Source organism: Macrotis lagotis, chromosome 7 (assembly GCF_037893015.1).
Source record: "Macrotis lagotis isolate mMagLag1 chromosome 7, bilby.v1.9.chrom.fasta, whole genome shotgun sequence".
Classification (NCBI taxonomy): domain Eukaryota; kingdom Metazoa; phylum Chordata; class Mammalia; order Peramelemorphia; family Peramelidae; genus Macrotis; species Macrotis lagotis.
In genome coordinates, this window is record NC_133664.1 from 216,819 (window position 1) to 244,816 (window position 27,998).

A 27,998-nucleotide genomic window follows, 5' to 3' on the forward strand; every position below is an offset into this window, starting at 1 on the left:
GTCTTCCCTGGGCCACACCCGCATCTCGGTGCTGTGCTCCTCCGCCAGCCCCGGCCCGGCCCGCGCCCCCAGGAGTCTGCATGTCCGTCTGAGCCGCGTCCGCTCCCCCCACAGACATGCCCAGCTTGGGGGACACGCGCCTCTGGCTGCTGCTGCTGGCCACTGGCTGCTTGGCCGCCGCTCAGGGTAAGCGGGGCCCCGGGGGCCAAGGGCCGCCTCTCCCTCACGCTCTGCCTCAGTTTCCTCGAGGCTCCCCGAGGTATCCGGGGACCCCTCTAGCTCCCGCCTCTGATGCACTGGGAGAACCAAAACTTGTTTGCGTTCCGGGCCGGTCGAGGGGCATCGGTGTGGCCCGATCGCCCCCTTCTGGGCGGCCTGAGGAGAGGCCCCCGGACGCCTCGGGCCGGCCTTGTGTGTGGGGGGGTGCCCCGACGGCCGGCTGCGCGAACGCCGCGGTTGTCCCCCCGAAAGTTGAAAAGCCATTGAATGGCGCGCCCCCTCGGGGCCAAGGCGTGGGGACAGGAACCTCAGGAGGCAGGAGAGAGGGACTTTTGGGGGGGCGCCCCCTTGCACTTTCCCCGTTAGCCCCCAGCCCTCTCTCCCAAATTCAGCTCTGTTGGAGGAAATCCGGGGGGGCGCCCCTAAATTGCTTAGATGGGTCTCTGAAGGCAGTGCTGGGTCGACTCCCAAGTCGACTCCCAAGGCTGGGGCATCCAACAGAGAACGGGGGAGGCTTTTGCCACCCCAGAAATTGCTCTGCGGAACACTTTGCTAAGGGCTAACTTGTGGAGCCTCGGGCAGGGCCCTCAGCCAAAGCGAAGGAAGTTTCTTTGTCGACTTCGAGCCGTTGCCGTGTCCCTGCAGCGGGTGCTGGGGGGCTTCGAGGACTGTCGGGGCACCGTCCCCCCTGCCCGCAGCTGCCCTCCCCTTCCTCCTGTGCAGCTTAGCCAGGATGCTGCAAGAACTCAGCCTTCTGGGTCGGGGAGGTGCCCGCCAGCGCCTGGGCCAAAGCCCACTATGCCCTTTTGGCCCAAGAGAGGGGTGCACAGGAGTGGGGGCCTCTGCTTGTAAATCACTTAGAATTCCATTTATCTGCCAGTGTTAGCTGACTCCCCTTCCTAGCCTGGGAGTCTCTGTGGTAGGAAGTTATTTAAAATGTTTCCTGGCACAAATGCTTGCCCCAGAGCAGATGGCATCAGACCTGCTCCCTGCTCCCCCTCCCCCACATTCTTCCAACTCTTCTCGTGGCAATCAAACACACTGAGGCTTTTCCAGTGATTCCCACCAAATCGTCTTTTGGTTTTAGTCAGTCTGCCCCTGTGCTTGCTATTTGATGTCACTAACCCAATAATGCTATAATCCAAAATAACAATGTCTCTCATTTTCTTCTTCCCCCTACAGCTGTCCTGGAGGTCAGTATCCCTTTTCTATATTCTTGTTTATAGTATTCGGGCAGTCTCAAGGAGAGATTAATTGGGAGAGAGGGGTGGGACACACTGGTAGTGAATAGGCAGCGATTCCTAGAAGTCTGTGAAGGCTTGTGGTGGCAGGTGGTAGGGACTGGCTACCCAGGGAAGGACCCACCCTTGTGGGCTGGGCCTTGGCAAGGAGAATCTGCAGAAGGAAGAGGGAGAGACTTGGCATTCTAAGCCAGCTGCTGGGGCAAGAGGACCACAGAAAACTAGAGATGCTTTTCCCTCCCTCTGATCTGGGAAGGCTGAGGCCTCTCTCCCTATCTACAGGCATGTTCAGCAGCTCTTTTCTGGCCACGTGTAGCCTGGGTATGCAGTGTCAGTATATGGAAGATATCTAAATGAATGGTGGAGCTAAAATTTCAATATCTATTTGTAAATGTTAACCTGAAATCCATCCGATAGCACAGTGGCCAGCAGATAGACCTGTCTGTGTGACTTCTTCCTAATGACCTTTGCTTCTTTCTTTCCAAGCAGACATCTACAGTAAGAAAGGTAAGCATGAGTTAATTCTTTATAAAACTTGAAGATTTTTGCTATTGAAGTTAATATGATAGATAAAAGATTTTTAAACAGATTTTTTCAAAATTCTGACAAATTAAAAGTTAATTAAGTAAATGACAAAATATATGAAGTCAGAGGAAAAATAAAGGAATATTTGGTTTTTCTAAACAAGTCAGCCTTGATCGAACATTGCATGCTAAATAAAGCCTTATGTCTAAAAGTGCCTTATGGTATGGCTGTATCCATTTAGAGATACTTTGCCTAATTTGAGTAACATTTGTAAGGTTTTCAGAATGACTGCTTGTGCTAGTCACACTGTAACAAAGGCTTTCCACATCCTACAATTACTCTGGATGAGAATTCTAGCACTGGTATTACCAAAAGGACTTGGGGTTGTTGTCTGGTGCCCCCAGTTTTTGAAAAGTCTATGTAATTATAATGTATTTTCAGCAGGAAGGCTTAATCACCAAAGATTCCTACTTGAGAATAATTTGCTTGTTCACTAGAAGTCACCCTGAGCTTTAGAACTGAGTAGTGTTTCTCTCTCTTGAAGGGACCACAAGGAGACAGAGGCCCACGTGGTCAAAGGGTAAGAAAATCTTGATTTATAAAAAAGAAAAATCTTGATTTATAAAATCTGTTCGTGTTAAAAACTACTGCAAGAGAAATCCCTAGAAATTGGCAAATTAGATCACAATAATCAACTATCTGAACAGAACATGTTGCAAACTGGGTAGCCAATGGGGCAAATAGATTCATTTAAGTTCATTGATCCATTTTCCCACAAAACAAAGCCATATAACCGAGCCTATTAACCACCCCCCAAAAGAAAAAGATTTCATTCTTTTTATTGACTGATCTATGCCTCCCTCTCAAAGTCCAGGAAATTTTTTGTGTTTGTTTCTCACTGATTAACTCATTTTTGGATGCTCTTGAGGTAGAGTGTCATTGGACAGCCTTTGGAAGCTCTTCCGCTCCTCATTTCTATCTCCAGTATTTATCTGCAACAAATTGATCCGTGTGCACTATTGAGTTATGAAGTTTACGTGTCATTCCCCTGCTAATGATTTTGACTATGTAATCATGAATTTTAATAAGCTAGAACCCCATCTTTGCCAGAGTCTTTGGGTCAAGAAGCATGGTGCCAATTCCATCCATGTAGATCTTGCTAACAGATACAGTAACGGTATTAAGTGGTCTTCAAAATGTTCTAGACTCTTGAAATTCTGATTACATTAAATGCTCTATGAGGATAATCATGGATTACAGATGGGGAGGATCTCAGTTTCTTATTACAAGAGTCAGAATATGTTAAAAGATTAGCAAAGAGAAAAACCTCTGGGAAGAGATTTCTCAGCATTATTTCTGAGAAATTCTTAGAATGAGGAATTTTAACTCTATTGGATTTTTTTGGGTCTCATGGAAGTGATGTACCCCACCTTGACATATTCCCAAATAGACCCATCTGGTGTTGAATCTGCTTGCATGCAAATGGTAGAAACGATCTCTCCCAAGTGTGTTGTGAAAACAGTGGACCTACAGTCCCAGGCACTGATTTCAGGATGACTGGATACACTAACTTATCTTTTCCCCAACAGGGTCCCCCAGGCCCTCCAGGTAGAGATGGTGAAGATGGACCCCCAGGCCCTCCCGGGCCTCCTGGGCCTCCTGGCCTTGGTGGGGTAAGACACTCTGAGCTTTCTCATTTAACTTTGAGTCATTTTAGAACAATATTGTTGCATTTCAAAAACTAGGGGATGCCATGGAAGGGATGAGGAGTTCAATAGGATTATGTTTCCTTCATAATTTTGGTAGAAATCTGCTTTGTGTAGGAAGGCAGAGTCTTGATCTCACTTATTGACTTGGATTGTCTTAGAACTCTCTTTAGTAAATCCCATTCCCTGGGTGAACATTTGGTTCTGAGTATGTTGGGTGTCTGATGGCAATGCTGATACATCTACTAACTAACTGAGATGAAAATTAAACAGGGGGTTCTCCTGTTTTTAAAATTTTGCAAGCTACAGTCCTCTCTCCCTCTTTTCCTCCTTCCTTCTTTCCTTCCTTCCCTCCTTTCTTTTCTTGATTGCTTGGAACCTAGCAAGTTCAGGAACTAGCAACCTAGTTCTTGGAACCTAGCAAGCTAGATTAGTTCAGACTTGATTTAGTCAAAAGAAATTAGAAAAGAAATGATTCTCCTCAAGCTGTCTCAAATGAGCCAAATTTAGTTCTTGGTTTCTAGTGGGAGACTGGCTAGGTCCCTCCTACTCTTGACACTTTGCATCTTCATACTGTCCCTCAGAAGAGTGGCTTTGACCTCCAGCTCTGTTTCAGTAACTGTCTTCCGGAGCCCTATTTTTTCCCAGACCTGGAAAGGAACCATCTCACTAGAATCATCTCAGGCACAGGGGAGACCTTTAGCAGAGCAGTCATTGCTGGGGGTGAGGGAAAGGCAGTGGTGGTGGCAGATTTGACAGTGTGGATACTCCAAGGAACAGAAAGACTCCTTCAGCTTTCTCAGAAGGGTAGAATCTTCTGTTCTTTCCTCTTTCAGCCCAAGCAGGGCTGCCCTATTTCACCGCAGCAGGATGGTAGTCCTTAGAAGTTGGACCTCATGAGGAGCTAGGGTTGACTTTGGAAGATGTTGGGCCATCATCCATTCAGTTTCAAGCTAATCTAAGCCAACCATGGCAAATTGGATCTGAATTCTCAAGGGTCACTTTCCCTGCCTCTTCATAAAGCCACCTTAAAGAAGGGGGGGCTAGGATGTACCTGGAATGCAGGGTGGCAGCCCCCAAAGGAGACAGATTTTTAAAGGAAACCAATCAACAATGATCCTTCAACCACATGACCTCCTGAGAAGCTTAGGAAAAAGGAGAAAAGAGGAGAAAAAAAAAGAAAGGAGGCCTTCATGCCCAGTTGAACTGGCTTGCCACCAAGATGACCAGAGATCAGGAAGGACCATTAACTTGCTCTGTTCTCTTTCTTTCCCTCCCTAGAACTTCGCAGCCCAATATGATGCTAGTAAAGGATTGGACATGGGCCCAGGACCAATGGTATGGATCTCAAATATTTTTTTAAAATTCCCACTCTTTTGTCTGTTGCAAAGTTACCATATTCTTTACTCATGGTATGGCACAAAATGAAAGAGCTTGTTTGTGAAGCGAAACAGGGTGATTAACATGGCGCCAATCCATGTGAGATTGCTCCTCCCCTTGCCCCAGCAGCCTGAGCAAGGTCTGATTCAGCCTTTCCAGGGCTGAGTCCAGGCTCAGCTAGGAGGACAGGAGGATGCAGCCCCCCACCCCCACCCCAGGGCAGCCGCCATATAGAGTCTAGCAAATCCTTGAAATCTCCACTTGGAGCTGATGGGATCGTGAGATAAAGAGTCACTGCATCCTGCTCTGTAGGGCCACCAGAGAGCTATGTTCGCTACTTCTTCCACTGAAAAGAGTTCAGTTCAATTTAATGAGCATTTATTCTGGGTCTAGCTCACCCAATGAGGCCTAAATTTGTGCTTATTATATTGAATTGAATTGAAGGGCTAAGACTGGGAAAAGGTTGGGAATTATTTTCCATCTGCTTTGATTCATCAGCTAGGATGGAGAAACATTGCATGATCTGAGCTGCCCAGGTGTGATGCCCTTGGGAGATAACTTGAGAACAAAATGTGCCCACTGTGGAGACTTTCTCTGTGCCCCCCAAGCTCTACTGAGCTGGTCCAAAAGAAGACCATTCAGAGGGAATGTTTGAGTGGGCAAGTGGTCTCATCTCAGCCCCTGCCACCACTTTGCCAAAGCAAATTCAACAACCTTGCTTCCCTAGCTGTCTTGGCATGGTGCTTCCTGGCATGGTGAATCAGAGCATTCATTTACATAGCTCTTTACAAATATCTCACTGTTCTACACCGCCCCCCACCCCAGGGAAGGAGGGAGGGACTGTAATTATCCTCATTTTATAGATAGGGAAAATGAGGCAGGGAGGTGAAATGACTCATCCAAGGTCACACAGCTAGTATCTAAGGTCAGAGTTTGAAGTCAGCCCTTCCTGCCTCCAGAGCCAGGGCTGCATCCACTTAATTGCCACTCTGAATGTGTTTCTGAGGTGCTAGACCTAGAGCTTGAAAGGGGAGTGATGAGAGCATCCCAGATATCACCTCATCTTATTTGAGGAGGAAGGACAGGACAGGGCAGGTTGGTCATTCACCTGGGCTGTGCAGCTCACCTTGTCAAAGACTGGCCTTTTTTATAACCAGTCATCATCTGTTTCCCTTTAACAGGGCTTGATGGGACCCCGAGGGCCCCCTGGTGCAAGTGGACCTCCTGTAAGTAAATTCAAATAAGTTTTCCCTTTTTACAAAGAGACTGACTTAAGAGCCCTAGTGTGCTATTCATTCTCTGGTGTTCCTGTCTCCTAGGGAGCCCAAGGGTTCCAAGGACCCGCTGGGGAGCCTGGGGAGCCTGGTCAGACAGTAAGTAAAGATGTCCTGATATGAGTCTGGGTGGATTTGGGGATGTCCAGGGGACAGGCCTCAGAGCAGCATCTTCTCTCTATTCCCCTAGGGCCCCGCAGGTGCTCGAGGACCCCCCGGACCTCCTGGAAAGTCTGGTGAAGATGTAAGTGGACAGATTGGAAGGGCCAGAAAACTGGTCTAAAGTGCACAGCTCAAACAAACTTCCTCATAGAGGATCCTCCCTCCAGAGGCTCAATCATTGCTGCAAGGAGGAGGGGTGGGCTCTTGTTGGACAAGTCCACTATTTGGAACTTGTGACTTTTTCCAAAACATGGAAGCCTAGGGTTCCTCTGAAAGGCTCATCTTCATTCATGAATCACAAATGGAAGGCTTCTGTCTCTTTCCTCACAGGGTCACCCTGGGAAGCCTGGAAGACCTGGTGAGAGAGGCATTGTTGGACCCCAGGTGAGACTCTTCCCAGGATGGAGCCACCCCACACACAGTCCTCCCCAAGACTTCTGACCTCCTGACCTGGTTTTCACCTGACCCAGGAATTTGATCAGCTCAGGGAGCATGAGGGAGGCGGTCCCAACTCCTGATAATGGGCAAGACCTGGATGATGAGCATGAACTAAGAGGGTGTTTCAAGACTGAGCACCTTTATTTCTCTGCAGGGTGCTCGCGGCTTCCCTGGGACTCCTGGTCTGCCTGGATTCAAGGGAATTCGGGTATGCAACATTGCTTTTGTCTGGGCAGGATGCCCCAGGGATGGGAGGCAGGTAGAACCCAGCCTGAGGCCTAGAAACTCTTCTGTGATGCCAGATGGGGTTGTCTGGGTATCAGAAGTACACACCCATAGGGCAGTCACCATCAGCTAGCATCCAGACAGATAATCTCAAATCATTAAGTGTCTGCATCTGTCCAGCCTTTGAGTTGTGCAGACAGAGAAACTGAGGCCCAGAGAGGTCACCTAGCTGCTCAGGGCCTGAGGTGGGGCCTTAGGCTTTATGTCTTCACCCTTCCAGAACTCTATAGGGCACCACCAAGCCTGCTGCTAGGGAGCATGCTAAACATGGATGGGGTCTGCGAATGTGGGGCCTTTATTTAGATCTGACTTGTCTCTCTAGGGGCACAATGGCCTGGATGGACTGAAAGGACAAGCTGGTGCTCCTGGTGTCAAGGTAGGGATTGAATCACATACATGAACAGGCAAATGAACTTCCAACACAGGCATCTCATGCTGGGGGAGGTAGATGACCCATTGTCCTGATGCCAAGTCCTGGGGTAACCTGCTTGTGACACCCTCAGGCCTGGCTGAGATACAAGGAGCCTGGGAGGTGTGGTTCCCACCCTCCCCGAGGCTTGGGTGCCCATGCATGTCCACACACAAACATACATGTGTAAACATGCATGTGTTTGTACACTGGACAGAGGCAGCTTAGAGTGTGCTCACAAGTCCCATGACTCAAGCCATGTGGTGCCCTTCCTGCTGGGCCCCTGAGCTTATTGTTGGAAATCTCATGGATCTTTTCTGGATAATGAACGTCTTTCCAAGCTCCAGGGAGCTTTCTCTCACTGGCTTGGCTCGCCTCTGTCTCTGGTCCCCAGCCCCCCTTCCCCCATACACAGACACACACTCTGACCCAGCTTTACATTCTCCACCCATCACAACTATTATTGGCTTTCTGCCTCTGCTTCTCCTACTTAGGAGAAGGGGGAGGACGAAGAGTGGGGCAGTTGGGCCCCATCTCAGGCTTCTCCTTTTTCGCAGGGGCCTCTAGGCTGGTCCATATGTCCATTCCCCATCCTGTGGTCAACCAGCCAGAGATATTTTGGCCCTGGATCTATTTATAGGCAACAAGAGTCACTTATGATTTTTCCCTCTTTATGGATGCTGGGGCTGAGCATCTGAGAGGTCATCATACCCCTCCTAAGCACCCCTGTCCTCCTACTCTGTCTGGCCTCTCCCCCACAGTGCCACCATGTTGTCAGTGCAAAAGGAATTTTTGAAATGCATGGTGGTTACCTAAGGGCTGTTCATGAAGTGCTTCGAACACAAGGTTCCATTTTTCTTTTCTGTTTAGGGTGAACCTGGTGCCCCTGGTGAGAATGGGACCCCTGGCCAAGCGGTAAGTATCCCAAGGAGCTTCTTCTTTGGGAAATAGGGAGGGATGAGAAACCCCAGGCTGGGACTTCAGGCACTGTGTTATTGGGGCTTACCTGCTATTCATACCAGGCTTTGATGGAGCCGGGTTCTGAGACCTTCTATTTCCAGCCATACATTTCTTATTGACCATCAGTAACCTTGGAAAGCAACCCCACACCCCCACACCCCCACAAGGTGGAGAGCAGAAATTCAAATGTCTCAGTTTGTCTCTTTTTCTGCCTCCAGGGAGCCCGAGGTCTTCCAGGAGAGCGAGGCCGCATTGGAGGTCCTGGCCCTGCAGTAAGCACTTCCTTAGGGAAACTACAATATCCTTTGGGGACTGGACTGGTGGGTGGGGGGAGCTTGGCTGAACTCTATTCTCATGGCTTCCTTCTGCATATTCTACACAGGGAGCCCGAGGAAGTGATGGCAGTGTTGGCCCTGTCGGTCCTGCTGTAAGTTTCTCAAGACCATGTTTATTGGGGGGGCCTGCCCTTTCTGATGCTAGCCCAGGGCTACATAGAGGTCTTTAAAAAGGTTTCATCAATAACCACCATTTTGAGATGAAAAAGTGTTTGCATGAACCTTTGGGTCATTTCTGTGGAGTCTAGACCTTGTTCCTAAAAACCCCACCTAGGCCCAAAGCAGGTGCTATGTGGTCCTCCCAGAATTCTATTAGGTGTCTCTCTGCAATGAATTCCAAAGTGTCCAAACCAGAAGACCCCAATTCACCCTTAAATTCACCTTAAATAAAAGTTATGATCTGAATGGAAGAGCTAGGACCCACCAATTCAGGACTGGGAAATTTCCCACCCCCAGAGGAGTGGACTTACTTGGAAGCCCTGAAGGATCTGGAAGAAGCTTCTGAGAAATAATTTGGAATCTACTTATATTTCCCCAAGCCTTAGCAGATTGCAATGCCTTTAGAAAAGGGAGCTCTCGATGGTTTCCATCGCTCTCCTTCCATTCTCCAAAATCCCCATTAATCATTCCATGGTCAACTTGACCTAGTCCAGTTGCGCCTGTTGAGGGACAGAAATGATGCCCTTCTCCAGGTCAAGTAGCCTCTTGGGACTAAATTCTCTGGAAAGCAACAGGATTTTTGGATCCATGCTCCAGAGATGATTGCTGTCCTCTTCCAATCATTTTGTAACAATAAACATTCAAATAAGAGCAGCACATTAGTATAACTTTTGAAGGTGAGTACCATTGGTAGGATCCAAGGTACACGTGTGTGTGTATGTGTGTGTGTGTGTGTGTGTGTGTGTGTGTGTGCGCGCGCACGCTTTCAGGGTCTTTGAAGGCTAAAAAACACTAACTTCCAAGCCAGGACTGTTCTCTAGTCCCTTCAGTGTTCCTGTCCTGGGTTTGCTCAGCTTCCACTGGCCATGCCTCTCTAATTTAGGAGCAGAGGGCTATGGTGAAGAGGAGAGAGGCTCTGGACTCTGCTTTTGATGTGACCAGTCCCCTCAGGGGCCTGGGCTTTCTTCCTATTACCCTCCAAAGCTGTGCCTTCTTTCTTGGTAATGGAGTCCCCATTATTAGCCCAGAAACTAACAGGTCAGTTGCCCCACGACACAGGGCCCTGCCCTCTTGACCAATGAGGATATCTTTCAAACTGCCTGCTTTGTTTCCCTAGGGTCCCCTTGGCTCTGCTGGTCCCCCTGGCTTTCCTGGTGCCCCTGGCCCCAAGGTAAGTGAGGATATGCCTTCCATTTGCTCATGACCTACAGAAAGGTATAAAGTGGCTTCTTTTCCTCAACATTGTCCTAGGTCATGTAGTTCCCTTATCAAGGGGGAAATTCCTAAACTGTATTGATCCCATCCTTCTGTCACGTTCAAAAGTTCATTTAAACAGGACCAGTTCTCAATCCCAAGTAGGTAGCTGTCAGCCCATCTGAATCTCAGAGTTGGTGGAGAAGGCAGTGAGCCTGGGTTAAGACCTGACCCCTCCCAGGCCAGGTCCCAGAGCATGAAAGGGGTCCCGCTGTCCAATATTAGAGATGAGAGGAAGCATTTATCCAGGTGACCCAGTTGAAAAGTAGTCTAGCCAGGATTCAAATCTAGTACCTACTGGTCATAGAAGCCCATCCTCCCAGAGTCAGCCTTGACTAATGAGGTAAACCTTCGGCAATCACCATCTTCTTGGCATTTGATCTTCTAGGGAGAACTCGGACCTGTCGGCAGCCCTGGCCCTGCTGGCCCTGCTGGTCCTCGTGGGGAGCTGGGTCTTCCAGGCATGACAGGCCCTGTTGGTCCCGCAGTAAGTGATCCTGGTCCTCCAAGTATGGGGAGGAAGAGGGGAGCAGGGGAATGAGAGATAGTGGAGTTGTCTAGTCACCAGGGTTCACCATCTCTTCCTTCTTTCCTAGGGTAATCCTGGTGCCAATGGCCTTACAGGAGCCAAGGGGGCTGCGGTAAGTGTCTGCAACCAGGGCCCATGTTCTGCTTCTCTTGTGGGTTCAGTGACAGCCTCAGGCAAGTGACTGGAGGCTCTTTGGTTTGTATCTGCAGGGTCTTCCTGGTGTCGCTGGTGCCCCTGGTCTGCCTGGTCCTCGTGGCATCCCTGGACCTGCTGGTGCAGCTGGTGCCTCTGGCCCCAGAGGGCTCTCAGTGAGTGACATTATTTCAGCATCATCTTCCCCCATTCAACCCCCTGCATCCTTATCCTCTCAGGAGTCCACTCTATCCTTGGTCCAATTGGCTTGGAGAGCTCCTGGGCCACAAGATGGTCAGCCTAAGATGGGTGGCTCCCCATGGAACCTTCCAGATCTCTTGTTCTTGGCACAGCCTCTGCCCACACTCCCAGGCCTGCCCTTTGCTTATGTGCCACATTAGAATAAGCAATTTGCTTGGTTTGCCCCAATGGGCCCCCTGGTCCAAGGTCTTGCCAAAAGCTTTGTCCGATGACCCATGTGTCTTGATTCTAGGGTGAACCTGGTCCTGCTGGTTCCAAAGGAGAAAGTGGAAACAAGGGAGAGCCGGTGAGTAGCTGCTCTGTTGGGGTCCCTTCTTCCTCCTTCAGTGACTTAGAAATGACATAATGACTTTTTATTTCTTGTTTTTGTGGGGGACAGGGCTCTGCCGGACCCCAAGGCCCTCCTGGCCCCAATGGTGAAGAAGGCAAGAGAGGTTCCAATGGTGAACCAGGGTCCACTGGCCCCCCAGGCCCCCCAGGACTCAGAGTAGGTACCCAATGGAACTCCTTGGAAGTGGGTCAGCCTGTGGGTTTCTGGATTAAACTCCAGAAACATCTGTTTGCAATCAGCCTCTGAGCCAGTGATTCACTGGCCTGGTATGTGGCCGGTGGAGTCAGACTGGGCCCCAGGCTGCACTGCTAGATGGGGGTTGGGGGGCTGCCTTCCATACTTGGAAGCTCTCTCTTCTCTCTTCTTGGGGGTCTCCCATGGCAGCTTTGTCCTGACCAGATTATGTTCTACTTGGCAGGGTGTCCCTGGATCCCGGGGTCTTCCTGGAGCTGATGGTCGAGCTGGTGGCATGGTAGGTGGATCCCAAAGACTTCCTTTAGCCCCCCAAACCCCGCCCTCAGCAGACTTGGCCAGATAGAATAGGCCTCACCTCCCATTGCTTATTTTTTGAACAGGGTCCCCCTGGTAACCGCGGTTCCTCTGGTCCTGCTGGAGCTAGAGGCCCCAACGGAGATGCTGGCCGGCCCGGGGAGCCTGGCCTTATGGGCCCCAGAGTAAGTCCAGCCCCATCCTGGCCCCTACAGGGTCACCCTTCTTCTCTGACCCAAGGATGAAAAGGAAGAGAGCTTAAAAGAAGTGGGTCACTGCCTGTGGGCAGAGGCCAGAGCTTAGAAATGGTGTATAAGCCTGATTGGTGGGTTCCCAAATGCCAGCTGTTCCTCCTGGAGGGTGGAAGGCCCTGACTCTGGACTGTTGGAGTGACCCAAGCCAAGTTCCCCTTAGAACCAAACCCTGTTGATTTCATTCTGAAGGACACTTGGCTGGTCTCCTCAGAGTGTCCTCTGCCAGAATGCCATGGGTACTGGGAGCCTGGGGGGGGGGGGGGGCTGTGCAGTGACCAGGGTTCAGCATGGCCCTCTCTATAGACAGTTGTCCCCTGGAACAACGACAACAGCAAGTCATTGTACCAGAAGCAGACAGGACTCTGTCACAGGGTCACAGTGGACAGTGATCTGACCCTAGGCTCTTTCTAACATGGCAAAAATAAGTTTGATGTAGGGGAAAAAAATAGATGTGAGTTCCATTGCACTTACAATAGAGGCAGAGGCAGACAGACAGAGACTCAGAAGGCTGAAGAGGCCAGAGAAGAACCCCTCCCCTGCTGTTTCCCAGCTCTTTCCCCCACTCTGTAAGCTAAGGCACGACTGCAGCCTGTTCTCCTTCTGTTCCTAGGGTCTCCCTGGCTCCCCTGGAAATGTTGGCCCTACTGGGAAAGAAGGCCCTGCTGTGAGTATCTCCTGTCTTCCCTGCCCCCTGCACACCTAGATGCCAGGTTCTTAGCCAGGTGACTCTTGCTCATCCTGAAGATCAAAGAGTCCCCCAGAGTGCCCCCTTGGGCCCTCACAATGGGAAGGAGGGGAAAGGTGGGCCCCACCTCCTTTTTGGAAGAATAGGCTACATTACAGGAAGCAGACCCATCCTAATCCCTCCCATGACTCCCCCAGGTAGGGGAACTTTCTCCAAATCCTAAGTGTCTTGACCTCCTTTAGGGTCTTCCTGGTGCTGATGGCAGACCCGGTCCCACCGGTCCTGCTGGGAATAGAGGCGAACCTGGTAACATTGGCTTCCCAGGCCCCAAAGGCCCCAATGTAAGTGGTATTTCATTCGCTTATTCATTCAATCATTCATTGAGCCAAAATGGTTTAAGTGGCTGTTGTGTGCTACCATAACTCTGAGAATGAGAGACCCATTCATGATGCCCTCCCCTCTAGAGGAGCAGGGAGAAATCCTCCACCTAAAAGGGTTGTGGCTGAGAACAAGGTGACCATGCCCTCTCCCTGGACCTCCCTCAGCTCTCACTAAAGCCCTTCTGGGAAGGTGGCAGTTCTGCCCTCCTCCTCACTCCCAACCCCAAAGCTCTGGGGACCTCCACTAGCCATGGCGCCCGACTTTTCTGTGCTTGGCCTGATGCTGTCTGTTTTACCCACCCTGACCTGTGTCCTCACGTCTCAGCCCACCAGCCTACTGCTTACAACAGTGACTGCCAGAACCTCTGGTTTGATCTCAGCCCACCTCCAGGGACCTCGAAGAGACACCCTTTGAAATTTTTCTCTTGCTCCTTTTCCTTGTGAATAGCCGGGGATCCCCGTGTCCACTAAAACCACTCTCAATTAGTCTGTACCTCCAAAGAGATTTGTGCTAGGAAGTAAATACAGGGGTTTGTCTGTCCTGCAGAGACCCAAGTACCTGAGACTCTTACCTGGGGGGGGGGGGTTCAAGGTCTTTCTTCATTCCTTTTCTGTTTTTATTTCAGGGTGATCCTGGCAAAAGTGGAGAGAAAGGTCACGCTGGTCTTGCTGGTGCTCGGGTAAGTGTGGGGGACAAAGATGTCAGGGGAACAGGGGACACTCAGTATCACCCCGAGGGTTAGGGGGCTCTTGCTCTGAACTTTGAAGGCCACTAGGCACCTTCAAGCCCCCACTGCAGACCAGTACTGGGTTCCTTCCTTGGTCTTGTAAGAAGAAGGAATTGGTGAGCTGGGGCTCCTGCCCTCAGGTGGACCCTGACTGAGCTCAGCCTCTCCTCCCACCCAATCCCTCCCAGATAGACCTTCCTGGGCTTTGCAGACCTGCTACCCTTTGTGATCTTGTGTCTCTGTTTTCCACAGGGTGCTCCTGGCCCCGATGGGAACAATGGAGCTCAGGGACCCCCTGGCCCTGCTGTGAGTATTGCTACAGTCTCTCTCTCTGGCCCCATGCTCTGAAGGGCATTTTTCCTCTGTTTCAACTTCAGGAAAAATGATGTTTCCCTTTTTTTTTGATTTTTTAGGGTGTCCAAGGTGGAAAAGGTGAACAGGGTCCTGCTGGGCCTCCGGGTTTCCAGGTAAGCCAGGTTGAAATCTGTGCCACTGTTTAGGGTCCCTCCTTGTTCAGCTCCAGAATTAATACTGACTCTGCCTTTCTTTTGGCACATGCAGGGTCTACCTGGCCCCTCAGGACCCGCTGGGGAAGGTGGCAAAGTAGGAGAAAGGGTAAGTACTGGGGGTTTTGTAGCACCCTGCCCTGCCTCTGTCACACAGTCAGCCCCATTCCCCTGCCCCAGCCCCGGCCCTGACTGCTCTGACATCCATGGGCACTGCTGAGTTGTCTTCTCACAGGTCCTCCCCAAGAGAGAAATTTGGGGAGTCTTGGTTGAACATGTGAGATGTCAAGATAGACTGACTACTTCTCCTTGTCTTTTCTCTAGGGTCTCCCCGGTGAATTTGGTCTCCCCGGCCCTGCTGGCCCAAGAGTGAGTATCTCTCAGAAGGCCCTCAGAAAGCCCTAGAGGTCAGCCCACCCGTTCAGACCTTCTGTGTCCAGTGCACTGGAGCCTCTGGGCCACACATGGAGGCCGGCCTTCTCCCCAGAATGGGGCTGGCTACACTTGAAAGCCCAGTTGTTGTAGATCAGGAAGAAAGGTTCAAGATTTAGGGGTCATTCCTTCAGATTTGGAAAAAGAAACTTCAAATGGCAGATCTGCCCTCAGGATTAGAAACAAGTTCTGTTAGGGGCTTTTTGGTGTTGTCAGGAGGCCTCAGGAGCCTTGATGCTTGACCCAAGAGCCAATGGCAAATAGACCAGAGGGCTCTGAGTGCATGCTCTGGCCTTGGGCCTTGGCTGCCTAAGGCTGCCCAGGACTGCCCAGGACCTTGGAGCTTAGTCTTCTTTCTGGACCCTGAGGAAGGGAGAAGCATCAAGGCCCTGGAAATGTTCTCACCCTTTGGAAGTAGCTGGCAAAGGAATGCTCCCATAGGCTCTCTCCTAACCGGGCATTTCTAAAAAGAACGTGTCCAGTGTGTCCCACTCATCCCTCCCCAGATGCATTACTCCCGACACCCTCTCTTTTCTAGGGTGAGCGTGGTCCCCCCGGAGAAAGTGGAGCAGTCGGTCCTACAGGTTCCATTGGAAGCCGAGGTCCATCTGGCCCCCCAGGCCCTGATGGCAACAAGGTAGGGGGCAATGAATGCCATCATCTTGGGCAGGAAGGGGGCTCTGTTAGGGAACATTTATTTTTTTAGTCATGTCCAACTCTTGGTGACTCGTGGCCAAGATACTGGAGGGGGTTGGCCATTTCCTCATTTTACAGATGAGAAACAGACAAACAGGATGAAATTACTTGCCTAAGGTCACCCAGCTAGGAAGTGTTTGAGGTTGGATCTGAAATTAGGACTGGCACCTTATCCACTGGGGCCACCTGGTTGTGCTGTAATGGGTCCTAGGAATATCCTTATTCCATAGAAAGCTGAAGTCTGTAGGTAGGAAGGGATTCACCCATGCAGAAGTTTGAGTTGAAGTTCAGTCCATATCCTAAAGACTTTGCCATGCCAGTTTCCATTACCTGGATAAAATGGCTCAGCCTGCTTTCCTGCCTCCCAACTTGGTTCTGACCATTTCCCTGGATGTGAAAAAGTAACAGTTCTCTCCTAGAGTACCAGGCATTTCAACACCTCTCCCCTGAGTCCTTCCTTTGGGGAGGGAAGGCCTAGCTGCTTTCTCTGGGGTGTGGTATGAGGCATAGCCTAAAAAGGAAGACTGGTCTCCACAGCTCTCCATGTTATCCTCACAGGGCTTCCCTGTGAAGGGATGCACCCTGGAAAGTCATCCTCCTTCCCCCCATGTGGGAGACATAGATTCTAGGGGAAATATTAGGGGGAATGAGAAAACTCCCAGATTCTACCTTCCTTGCTATTCCTTCTTCCTTGGTGAAAAGGGGGTGAGGTGATAGGGGATGGCTCCAGTATAAGGACCAAGTCTCCCTCACTCTCCACACCTAGAGCTCATCACCTCTCCAGCCTTCCCTTGGCATGGGATGGTATGAGTGGGGTCAACTGATCAAGCACATGGACTGTGGAAGTCTGTCCCTGTCACTCATGAAACACACATTTCTTTTATTTGTGGACAGGGTGAGCCTGGTGTTGTGGGTGCTCCTGGAACTGCTGGCCCTGCTGGCTCTGGTGGAGTACCAGGAGAGCGAGGTGCCGCTGGTGTCCCTGGAGGCAAAGGAGAGAAGGTGAGTGTGAACACAGGTCCCTCTAAAAAATGGTGGCATGTCACCTGCCCCAGAGGACAGAGAGAGAGGGCTTCCCCTTGTTGGTACCAGTCACTGGTGCCAATACTGGACCAGATGGTTTCTGCCCCCTCCAATGTCCCAGGTGATGCCTGGGTGATGGAGATGTTGCCAAGGTCTTCTCTAGTACCCTCTGGTTGTTTTAAACTGAAACCACCAAGGGAACCTAGCCATATGGTCTTCTTTTGCTTCCAGGGTGAAACTGGTCCCAGAGGTGAATTTGGTAACCCTGGCAGAGATGGTGCTCGGGTGAGTACAGTTCCCTTTCCCTGGCTCCCTTGGTAATGGAGCTGGTGGGAGAAGGGCTCAGGACAGGTCAGAGTCCACTGTCCTCGACATGTCCCTAGACAAAGATGGCCAGTTTGCTTCAATAGCCATTCAAGCTATCACCAAGTAGTCTGGACACAAGTGGATGGTTCCCAGCTCTTTGGAATTTAGAATCAGTCAAAGTTAGGGGTTCCACTAGAAAGTTTGGCCCTAAGAGGTGACTGAGACTGGGAATGTTCTGGTAAAGATGCCTACCATGGTTAGAGTGATGCCCATGGTGGATAAGTCTCATCTACTCAGAGGGCACAGACATTGACATCCACCCCTGGGTGCTCTACTAGAATGGACCTCAGTGGTCATCTTGTGCAGCCCAAGAGTGGGCCATTGTCAAGGACAAGACACATTCCCATGTGGCCACTGCTGAGCTGTGAGAGGCTCATGGTGTTCAGAGAAATTAGGTCCCTTCCCTCTCCTCCCCAAAGGAATGGATGTTCCAAGCTCAGGTTTACAGTGGACAGTGCAGATGTGAGCAGAGAAGGGCAAAGGCAGGGACAGCTCCAGGGGCTCAGGGCTTTAAGTGGTTCAGTCAGGCCCTGGGTTGCCTTGAAAGTCTCAGTCCTATTGCCATCAAAAGATGGCTATCATGTGACCTTTTCTAGGTTTTCCATTAATTTTGTTAGGGTCAGTGAGAGCAGAGATAAGGGGCTTTTGAGAATTACACCTGAGGGTCCCTCTTGCTGCCATATTCATGGTTATTCTAAGACTAAGGCAAAGAGAGCCCAGAAAAAGGTCCTGGAGGTCCAAGGGCCATTGCCCTGAGCCCATTATAACTCTACTAGAACCACCACCCTCCTGTTAACTAAACACACTGCCCTAGAGCTTGAAGGTTCTCTGACTGCAGACTCCCCTGAGTCCCTCCAGATTTTCCATAGTCTTGATTCTTGGGGTCTTCTCCTGATGGCTTCACTAGACCTTATATCTAGAGCTGAGAGTTGGCATGAGTCAACACATCTGAGGTGGGGAAGGAGGGGGAAGAGAAGAGGGAAGGAAAACAAGAGGGAACTAGAGAGAAGAGCAGTCACTGACAATGGGGAGCAGAAACTTGTGAGTAAAACCCCTTTCTCATTCTTTCTTTAGGGAGCTCCTGGTGCAATGGGTGCCCCAGGTCCTGCTGGAGCCACTGGGGAGAGGGTAAGCATGTGTTCTTGGTGATTTCCTCAGGCCTAGCCCAGTCCTTAACCAGTCAGCCCTGACTAACCAGTGGAACTCAAGAAGCTCGGGGTGGGGGTGGGAGGCAACCCAAGTAAAGCCCCTCATAGGCCTTGCTCTGTCTCCTAGGCAGCCAGAGGATGATTTCCCACCCTGAGCAGCATCTCCCCCATATGGGGTAACAAACGTGTCATGTTTGATGACTCCTAGCACACCAGCTTCCCTCATTTATGAAGCAGATCTCTAGATACCCCCTAGAGTACTCCAATAGGCCTCACTGAGTGGAGCCCTAAAGCCCCCACTAGGCACTTCATTTACCTGCATCTGGACTAGAAAGGTCTTTCCTGAAGCCTGTGGCCTCTTTTGTTATTAGTCTGACCACCAGCCCTCCCATCCCCATCCCCTTCAAGGCACAGAGTAGCAGCATCCTCTCCCCAAGGCATAGCCTAATGCAGATGTTGGGGTAAACTCCATCATCCTTAGTCCAGATCTGCTTCCCGTGGGCTATCTATCCCATGAGCTTCCCTCCTCTAGCTATCCTTTGTTGCATCCTGGTCACACTGGCCTTTGTTCCCTCCAGGGTGAAGCTGGTCCTGCTGGTCCTGTTGGTCCCACTGGGGCTCGGGGTGCTCCTGTAAGTAGCCCCATGGCTGGATTTGAACAATTGGGAGAGGGGGAAGTCAGATTGATGTCTGCACTGATGTCTAAAACAAAACTTGTCCTTTCTTCTCCTTAGGGTGATCGTGGAGAGGCTGGCCCTGCTGGTGCCAATGGATTTGCTGGCCCTCCTGTGAGTCTGTGGCTAATATACATGAGTGGGTGCCCGGCTGGGGAGTGGGCAGAGTAGAGACTTCCTCACTACAATGGCTTTTCTCTCCTAGGGTGCTGCTGGCCAAGCTGGAGCAAAGGGAGAACGTGGAACCAAGGGACCCAAGGGTGAAAATGGTGCCGTTGGTCCTACTGGCCCTGTAGGTGCAGCTGGCCCTGCGGTGAGTGGTGCTTACCAGTCAAATTGGTACCTATTCATTGTCATGGTTTGATTTCCTGGGAAAGGCTCACAGACCTTCCATCAGCCAGTTCTATTGACTTCTTCCTGTGAAGACAGCTCCACACAGAGATAACGACAAGCAGAATGGGGTGGCCATCAGACCCAAAGGTCTGGGGTGGTCTTTCAGACCAGCCCTTCCCTCCAGTAATGTCAACACACATTGTTAGTCAATTTACTCAGACCTATGCCCACAAGGATTCCATGAGGTAGGGAGCAAAGTCATGCTATTCCCATTCCAGAGGAGGGGACTGAGACAGAGAGAGAGAGGGACTGGCCAAAGGTCTTAGATTATTGGAGCTAGAACCCCTCCAGAATCTCTAGCTGCCTCTGATGATTTAGATAGAGCCTAACCTGATGGGAGAAGGGTAGACAGCCTTTCAAACTGCCCAGATCTAGAAAAAGAAAAAGTACATGGCCTCCCTATTCCATTACATCCTTTGATTCCTCAACTGATCCTACCAAATGTCCTTGAGCCAGGGAAATCTTTCTGAATTGGAAGTTGAATACATGGAAGGATGACTGACCCTTGTTTCTCCTTTTTTCTGATCTAGGGTCCCAATGGCCCCCCTGGTCCTGTTGGAGGTCGTGGTGATGGTGGCCCCCCTGTAAGTCCTTGAAGTAAACTGTGGCCCTCTGTTTGGTCTTGTAGATGACAGGTGGTCCTCTAGGGGGGTTGGTGCAAATGATAGGAGGGACAGAGAAACATCCTGCACACCTGTGCTCTCATTAGTAGACTATGAGAGTGAATCCCTGGGCTCAGATGTTTCCCAGGGCTGGCAGACCTCCCTCTGCTTTTCCAGTCCCCCTTGTCCTCCACACCTCAGGCCTCTTCCCCCTTTTCTAATCTCTGGGGAGTGGCACCACCAGCACTGGCCACTCTCTAGGGCAGGAGGCTTCTGGCAGTCTGGCATTCCCTCCATGCCCCCAAGGGCTGGAATATAAGAAAAGTATGTGGAGGTGGGGGGAGTCTTCAAGGTACCCCTCCAATAATACCTTGGAGACAGTGGCCTTGGTCACAACTCAAGGGGACTTAAAAGAGAAATGGCCCAATGATTAGTGATAATCAAACTTGACCCTGGTCAAAGTCTAGTCTTAACCATGAACTTTCTTTGAATGTGCTTGTTTCCTAGGGTGCCACTGGCTTCCCTGGTGCTGCTGGAAGAACTGGAGCCCCTGGCCCTGCTGTGAGTATGCCCTGGCAGAGAATCTGTCAGGGAAGTAGAAGGGACTCTCCTTTTGCTCCTTAACTGTAGCAAGTCCCACACCCCCAGCCTCAATTTGTTCAAAGGAAAGTCATTGGCCTGTCAGACTGTCCAAAATTAGTAGCCCTGCCCCCGTAACCAGAGTTGGCAATGCCAGCCCAGAGCTACTCACCTGGAGCCAAGGCTTCATTGGGCAGAGGCAGGAAAAAGAAAGAAATCCCATGCTGGCATTTCAAATGGGTGCAATTCAGAAAATCTTGTGAATACCTCTCCCCCAGCTCCTAGATGAGAAACAAAATGTCCATGCCCCAGGTTTCCCCTTGACCACTTGAGGCTCCCATGTGCCAGCTGCCCTCTCCCATACTGGGAGAGAAGCTCAGACCCAGGTCCACTATTGACCAATGAATTCCTATATTTAGTAAACACTCTGGGCAGACACTGTTCTACTCCCAAGCTCCCCATGGCAAGGGAAGCCCTGTCCCCCCAGATTTCTTGATGAGATGTCCCTTTCCCTCTCCATTCTGGTTTGCTTCTGCTCTCTCCCAGACCCTTCTCTAGTACATATGACCCTGGACTAGTCTATGGTATAACTATCTCTACTGTGCTCACCTGCAGGGTATCACTGGTCCTCCTGGACCCCCTGGGGCTTCTGGGAAAGAAGGCCCTCGTGGTCCTCGTGGTGATCAAGGACCCCTTGGCCGTGCTGGAGAAACAGGTGCTGTTGGCCCCCCTGGCTTCGCTGGAGAGAAGGGTCCTCCTGGAGAGGCTGGTGCCTCCGTAAGTACCATCCCAACATCCCCTGAAACAAGATCCCTTGTGGGCCTGTTGACTACCTTCTCAGCAGATTCAGGATAGCCTCTAGCCTAACCCCCTGGGTGGCCAAGTAGCTGGTCATGAATGGTGCAATGTCTTCAGCCAGACCAACATCCAGGAGAGTGCCCAGGCTGGCCACAGCATTTGGCATCCTTTCTTTTCCACAGGGTCCCCCTGGTTCCTCAGGTCCCCAAGGTCTTCTTGGTGCTCCTGGTATTCTTGGTCTGCCTGGCTCAAGAGGAGAGCGTGGTCTTCCTGGAGTCTCTGGATCACTGGTGAGTAGTAGCTGTCTAACAATAACTTTCATAGAGGCCATAACTGAAAGGCCAGTCTGTTCCTTCTCTCCCTGGCCTTCTCTGGCTCTTTTCTTATCCTCCCTGTTGGCTCAGTGCATACTCTAATCTCCAAGTGAACTGGTACTTGCAACTAGAACAGTGTAAGCCATGGTATCTTTAACCCAAGGATAGTGTCAGGCCCACAGACACTGAATGCCTCTTCAACCTCTGAGGCATGCTCACCACTAGCATTAAGGGGAGCCCTACCCCAACCAAACCCCAACACTCTGCTCACTAAGTATCTAACTCCATGGACTAGAAGAGCAGCACCTTCTACCAGGGGCCACTCACTTAGCTGGCTCCTCACCCCTAGCCATCAACTCAAAGGGGCATCTTGTTTGTTGGAGAATTCACAATGCCTTTTTCTACCTTTACAGGGTGAACCTGGTCCTCTTGGCATTTCTGGCCCTCCAGGTGCTCGAGGTCCCCCTGGTGCTGTGGGTGCTCCTGGTGTCAATGGAGCTCCTGGTGAAGCTGGTCGAGATGTAAGTCAAAAGCACCCAAATAGAGACAAAGTAGCATCCTTCCATCCTGGTCAGCATGTGGCCCTTGCCACGAGCAGATAGTCAGAATGTTCTAGTACCTAACTGGCCTTTAAAAGGTCTTTGGGGAGAGAGGAGGGTTAGCAATTATAAACCTCTTTAAGGCCCACAAAGAATTTTATGAATATTATTTCTTCTTATCCTCAACAATCCTGGGAGATCAGTACAATTATTATTACCTTCTTACAGATGAGGAAACTGAGACAGATGGAGGTTAAGTGACTTGTCCAGAATCACCCAGCTAGCAAGTATTTGGGGTTAGTTTTAACTTAAGTCTTCCCGATTCCAGATCCAGTGCCTATTCACAAGTTCTTTGCTTATCAAAGTCCTAGGAAGTTTTGATAGATAGATAGAGAGAGAGAGAGAGAGAGAGAGAGAGCGAGAGAGAGAGAGGCATTTTAATAGATAAGGGTTGAGGTCCTTCTACCTCTGAAATTCTGTGATTCTAATACAGCACATACTAGAAAGCCAGAGACTTGATATGTTGAAGAAATACAGACGGAGTCTCAGGGAAAGAAAAGTTTCAAGGAGCAATCTGAGCAACCCCATTCATCCCCTTCCATGTCCTTTGGGTCTAAGGCCCTGGTCAGCTAGCAGCTTAGCCTGAGACACAAAGGAAGAGTGCCTGTCAATCCCCAGTAATTCCCGGCCTCCAGTTCCCAGGAAAACTGCTGGGCTCTGTCAACTTCCTCAGAGGGCAGCCAGTTCCAGAGGTCCTGCATAGGAAAGAACATGGGGCCCTCCTCCAGAGCTAAGTGGTCCTGGTTACCCCACTAAGATATCCACTCTTTATTTTATCTTCACAGGGCAACCCTGGAAATGATGGCCCCCCAGGCCGAGATGGACTTGCAGGTCACAAGGTATATCCATCCTTTCAGTCTTCCCTTTGACTGCCTCAGATATCTCCAAACACTCCTCAACATTATCAAATGGTTGGTCCTGAATGTTCCTTTCCTCCCCTACAGGGAGAGCGTGGCTACCCTGGTAACCCTGGTGCTGTTGGTAATGCTGGAGCTCCTGGCCCTCATGGAACTGTGGGACCCGCTGGCAAGACTGGAAACCGTGGTGAGCCGGTGAGTGAATCAGTCACCCAGTCGGGCTGCCCATTCAGGACTTTCCCTGGGTCTAACCTGTGTCCTCAACAGAAAGGGGTCCCAGATCTTGACCAAGGCTATGAGTAACTCCCATCTTTTATCTTTCTGGTTGGTAGGGCCCTGCTGGCTCAGTGGGTCCCGTCGGCCCCTTCGGTGCAAGAGGTCCTAGTGTAAGTATATTGGGGAGACTTTGTGATTATAGAATATCTTTTTCCAGAAAAGCTAAGTCAATTTTTTAAACATCCTCTTGACTTTTAGGAAAGCACATCTTCTAAATCTGTCTTCTTCTTTCCTTCTGGGTTCCAAGGAGTCCTTAAGAAGCACTGGCAGCAATAACTCCTTTTATTGTTCTCATTTTACAGATGAAAAAATGTAGAGAGGGAGGTGTGTCCTAGGTCACTTATCCTGCTGCCAATAGCTCTACCTACTGCCTCTTTGCATTAGGGAAACTCTAGGACTGTTCCCTAACTTTATTCTAATTTCTTAAGACATTTTTTAATGCTATGGTACTAATGTGCTACAGACAGAGGGAGAGCCGGAGTCTAACCCTAACCTCCTCTGTCTTTCACATTTCTCTTTGTTGACCAGGGTCCTCAAGGTTCCCGAGGTGACAAGGGAGAACCTGGTGACAAGGGACCCAGAGGTTTGAATGGCTTCAAAGGACACAATGGCTTCCAGGGCCTTCCTGGTATTGCTGTAAGTTGGCATCTGCCCCACTCCAAAGCCCCATCACTGTTGACCCCGAAAGCCCAAGACAAAGTCATTTGACACTGTCCCGTCAGCAGCCATCAAAGTTAAAGACATGCAGTCATCCAGAGAGGGATCAGGAGCCTTGTCCCTATGTTCAAAGAACCTCATTGTGCTGAAGCATCTCATAAATGGAATACCTAACTGAATTCTAGGCACTCTAGGGGTAAAAGACCAAGTTTTGACTGGTCCTGAATTTCCTTTTCTTTCCACAAAGGGCCAACATGGCGACCAAGGTGCTCCCGGCTCAGTTGGCCCTGCAGGCCCCAGGGTGAGTGAATGCAAGGAGAGGAGGGCAGTGGGACCCTTGTCCCTCAGCTTGGACTCTGGGCAGTAAACCTCTCTCCAGAGGAGGATGATGAAGGTGGTCTCACCCATCCTCCATCCTTCCTTCTCCTGAACATCCCCCCCAGAGCCTTTAGTCACAGCACCTTCCAGCTGTTCACTGGGGACCATTCTCTTCTTTTTCCAGGGTCCTGCTGGTCCTTCTGGCCCTCCAGGTAAAGATGGTCGCCCTGGACATGCGGGTGCTGTTGGACCTGCTGGTCTTCGTGGTTCTCAAGGCAGCCAAGGCCCTGCTGTAAGTGACTTTTGGAAATCAGACATTGATCTCGGTTCACCTTCCTTCAGGTCAAAACCAGGAACAGGATAAGAGGGAAAAGAAATATCTTTGTATCCTGACCTATTACTTAAGACAGTGAAATCATGGCTCTGTAGCATCAGAGCTGGAGAGTCTTTGAGTGCTGTCTGACCTTGTCCACCTTCAGACAGTATGAAGCAATCGAGGCTCAGGGATGCTAAGGGACGTGGTAGCAAGTGCCCATATACCCTGACTGTGAGACATTTATTCCAACTCTTTGAAGACTCTGACACTTGACCCTGAGGTCTGCTACCTCTGGTGACTTTCTCTGCTGCATCTTCCTTGGTGATATCCAGTTTTCTTAGCACTAATGTTTTTAATATGTCAGATGTGTCCATGGACCTGGGAGATGCCATCAAGATACTTGAGGCAGATGTGGTTTGGTTTGCTCCCTGTCCTGGAAGATGGTGCCATGGGTCCCCTTTTCTCCTCTCTGACCTCTCTCCTCATCCTCCCTCCACAGGGTCCTCCTGGTCCCCCTGGCCTTCCTGGTCCCCCTGGCCCAAATGGCGGTGGTTATGACTTTGGTTTTGAAGGCGATTTCTACCGGGCTGACCAGCCTCGTACTCAAGCTTCCCTCAGACCTAAGGACTATGAAGTAGATGCTACTCTGAAATCCCTCAACAACCAAATTGAGACCATCCTTAGCCCAGAAGGTTCCAAGAAGAACCCAGCTCGTACCTGCCGAGACCTGAGACTCAGCCACCCAGATTGGAGCAGTGGTATGTGGGCCCTGGAAGCAGCAACCCCACCCAGCCTCCCTCCTCACCCCTACTCCTGACATACAGAAGATAAGGGTTATTAAATGGGGTCACAGCCTGGCTCCTCTCCTCTGAGTTCCCAAAAGTTGTTTCAGGCTTTGCATATGAGTAGCTGAGCTTCTCTGGTGTGCTTAATAATGGCTCAGCTTTGTAGGCTCACTTCCAAGCTTGAGGCATCACCTGCCTGCCCATTGTATCCCTGAAGAACCCAGGTTCCAAAGGCCATAGTCTCTCCACAGGCAGAGTCTGACCAGACATCTCTGATCGCCAGGCTGCAGTTCCCTCTGTGTCCTGGTCACCCAGACTGGCAATGTCAACAGCATGTGATTCAACCTTGCCTTGCTTTGTCCTATGGCAGGTTTCTACTGGATTGACCCCAACCAGGGTTGCACCATGGATGCCATCAAAGTATACTGCGAATTCTCCACTGGAGAGACCTGCATCCGAGCCCAACCCGAGAATATCCCTGCCAAGGCCTGGTATAATAACAGGAACCCCAAGGTCAAGAAGCATGTGTGGTTTGGGGAGATACTCAACGGTGGCACCCAGGTGAGACACCGCTTCCCACTACCATTGAAACTTGTCCTCCCTGAGCTGGGGACCTTCCTGGGGAGGTTGTGTTGGCCTCTTCTGTGTTCCAGGATCTGACATCCGTGAAAAACAAACCTCAGCAAGCCCAATCCCAGGTCTCAGGGCATGCTCCTCACAGGGGACACAGGGTCCTAGGTAGACCAGTGTGGAGGGGGATTGAGTGACTTAATGTTGCAGACTTTTCACAATTGTTTCACTTGGTGGGGTGGCCATATCCTTTGAGGATATGCCTTCTATAACCTCATGTTCCCAGTTGTCATCCCCAGGAGATGGGAGAGTCACTCTTCTGAGACTCTTTCTCTCTAGGCAGCCCCTGGGCCCACACCAGTAAACCTCTTCTCAAGGTTCCTAAGTTCCAACAGGCTCAGGAGACCTCCATGGTCCCTTTTCAGAAGGGTCCCTCCCTTCTGACCTTTCCTTCTCTCCCCTGGGCCTCCTCCCACACTCCTGCCTCCCAGTGAGTATGAGGTCCACTGTCAATGAATCCACCTGGGCATCATTGAACTTCAGTGCTTCTGGCCCCTCACTGGACTTCTTACCCTGCTCTCTTAGTTTGAATACAACACGGAAGGTGTAACTTCAAAGGAAATGGCCACCCAGCTAGCCTTCATGCGCCTATTGGCCAACTACGCATCTCAGAATATCACCTATCATTGCAAGAACAGTGTGGCCTACATGGATGCTGAGAGTGGCTCTCTGAAGAAGGCTGTCATCCTGCAGGGCTCCAATGATGTGGAGCTCATTGCTGAAGGCAACAGCCGGTTCACATTCACTGTACTGGAGGATGGCTGCTCTGTAAGTAACCCACATGTAAATACATCACATGGCAGAGCTGCCCATCCACTGCCCTGCCATCAGGGTACCTCAAAGGGAGAGGCAGAATTTCAAGTTAGAGTAATCAGCATTAGAGTTTCTTTTGAACCTCAGCTGCCCAGATGATGATGGGGTCCTATTAGCAATCAATCAAAACAGGAGTATTAGATCCCAGTACTAGTCTGGGGAAGCACGGGGATCTTTTTTTTTTTTTTTTAGAAAAGAAAATTAAATAAAATAATGCATAACTGAAAGAAAACCTGTCTTAATTAGAGGTCATTGAAAAGAAAGATGTAATAGTTTCCTTATTCAGATCACAGATCCCCTCAACTAGGTTAGCTGTCTCCCTGACCTCTGGGGACCCCTGTTATAGCAAAGCATTTAGGGCACTGACTATCATTGCAGAAAAAGACTCCTAGGATGCAATTAGCTCTAAAATTGGGGGGGGGGGCTTTTACTGAACTGGAAAGTTCTTGTAAAGTGACCAAACCCCATTTATTATCATAGGGCTCTCTTGGAATGGGGAGAGCAACTCTTAGCCATTATTCCTATAGACAGTCAGGCCCAGGTCATTCCCTATCACTATGCTAATTTCCTTTTCTTCTTGTCACAGAAAAAGACCAATGAGTGGGGAAAGACTGTCATTGAATACAAGACCAACAAACCCTCTCGCTTGCCCTTCCTGGACATTGCACCTTTGGACATTGGTGATGCAGACCAAGAATTCCGTTTGGACATTGGCCCAGTGTGTTTCAAATGAATGAACTCAAACTAAATTTAAGAAAAGGAAAAAAAGATAAAAAAAAGACAACCAAAAATGTTCTCTCTTTGCCATTTCTTCCTTTTTTGTACTGAAATCTGATTCCTTCTGTTTCTTCTGCTCATCTCCTGCTTAAACTCTGGGCAAAAGAGAAGGGTCAGGATTATTGGAGCACCGTGCAATGCAGTTTAATACAGGCCCCCATCCCCCCACCCTCCCCAAAGGACTTGGAAGTGTCTCAACATCCTAACACCTTGTTGTGGGAAAGGTCAACCTTTGTAAAGAACAGAAACCAAAAAAAAAGAAAATAAAAAATAAAAACCATAAACATTTGCACCACTTGTGGC

At 50.2% G+C, this 27,998-nt stretch overlaps 1 protein-coding gene across 1 annotated transcript; it reads left to right on the forward strand.

Moving 5' to 3' along the window:
• The first annotated feature begins 116 nt into the window (after window positions 1-116).
• On the forward strand, window positions 117-27,987 carry COL1A2 (collagen type I alpha 2 chain). Its single transcript, XM_074195023.1, has 53 exons — window positions 117-534; window positions 692-1,051; window positions 1,402-1,412; window positions 1,950-1,967; window positions 2,530-2,565; window positions 3,575-3,658; window positions 4,973-5,029; window positions 6,253-6,297; window positions 6,391-6,444; window positions 6,536-6,589; window positions 6,838-6,891; window positions 7,100-7,153; window positions 7,553-7,606; window positions 8,510-8,554; window positions 8,818-8,871; window positions 8,982-9,026; window positions 10,211-10,264; window positions 10,736-10,834; window positions 10,944-10,988; window positions 11,086-11,184; window positions 11,502-11,555; window positions 11,649-11,756; window positions 12,019-12,072; window positions 12,176-12,274; window positions 12,954-13,007; window positions 13,271-13,369; window positions 14,035-14,088; window positions 14,389-14,442; window positions 14,550-14,603; window positions 14,698-14,751; window positions 14,967-15,011; window positions 15,613-15,711; window positions 16,665-16,772; window positions 17,025-17,078; window positions 18,234-18,287; window positions 18,886-18,939; window positions 19,042-19,095; window positions 19,187-19,294; window positions 19,905-19,958; window positions 20,484-20,537; window positions 21,171-21,332; window positions 21,536-21,643; window positions 22,081-22,188; window positions 23,052-23,105; window positions 23,211-23,318; window positions 23,456-23,509; window positions 23,928-24,035; window positions 24,304-24,357; window positions 24,559-24,666; window positions 25,190-25,448; window positions 25,846-26,036; window positions 26,631-26,873; window positions 27,505-27,987. The coding sequence occupies exons 1-53, from the start codon at window positions 117-119 to the stop codon at window positions 27,649-27,651; spliced, it is 4,812 nt and encodes a 1,603-aa protein (XP_074051124.1). The 3' UTR covers window positions 27,652-27,987.
• The last annotated feature ends 11 nt before the right edge of the window (window positions 27,988-27,998 follow it).

Excerpts from the sequence above, each read along its gene's own strand:
- COL1A2 (XM_074195023.1), top strand. The coding sequence starts at position 117 with ATGCCCAGCTTGGGGGACACGCGCCTCTGGCTGCTGCTGCTGGCCACT. Across the intron at positions 9,027-10,210 it reads TTGGCCCTGTCGGTCCTGCT|GGTCCCCTTGGCTCTGCTGG; the intron begins GTAAGTTTCTCA and ends TTGTTTCCCTAG. Across the intron at positions 17,079-18,233 it reads CTGGCAGAGATGGTGCTCGG|GGAGCTCCTGGTGCAATGGG; the intron begins GTGAGTACAGTT and ends TTCTTTCTTTAG.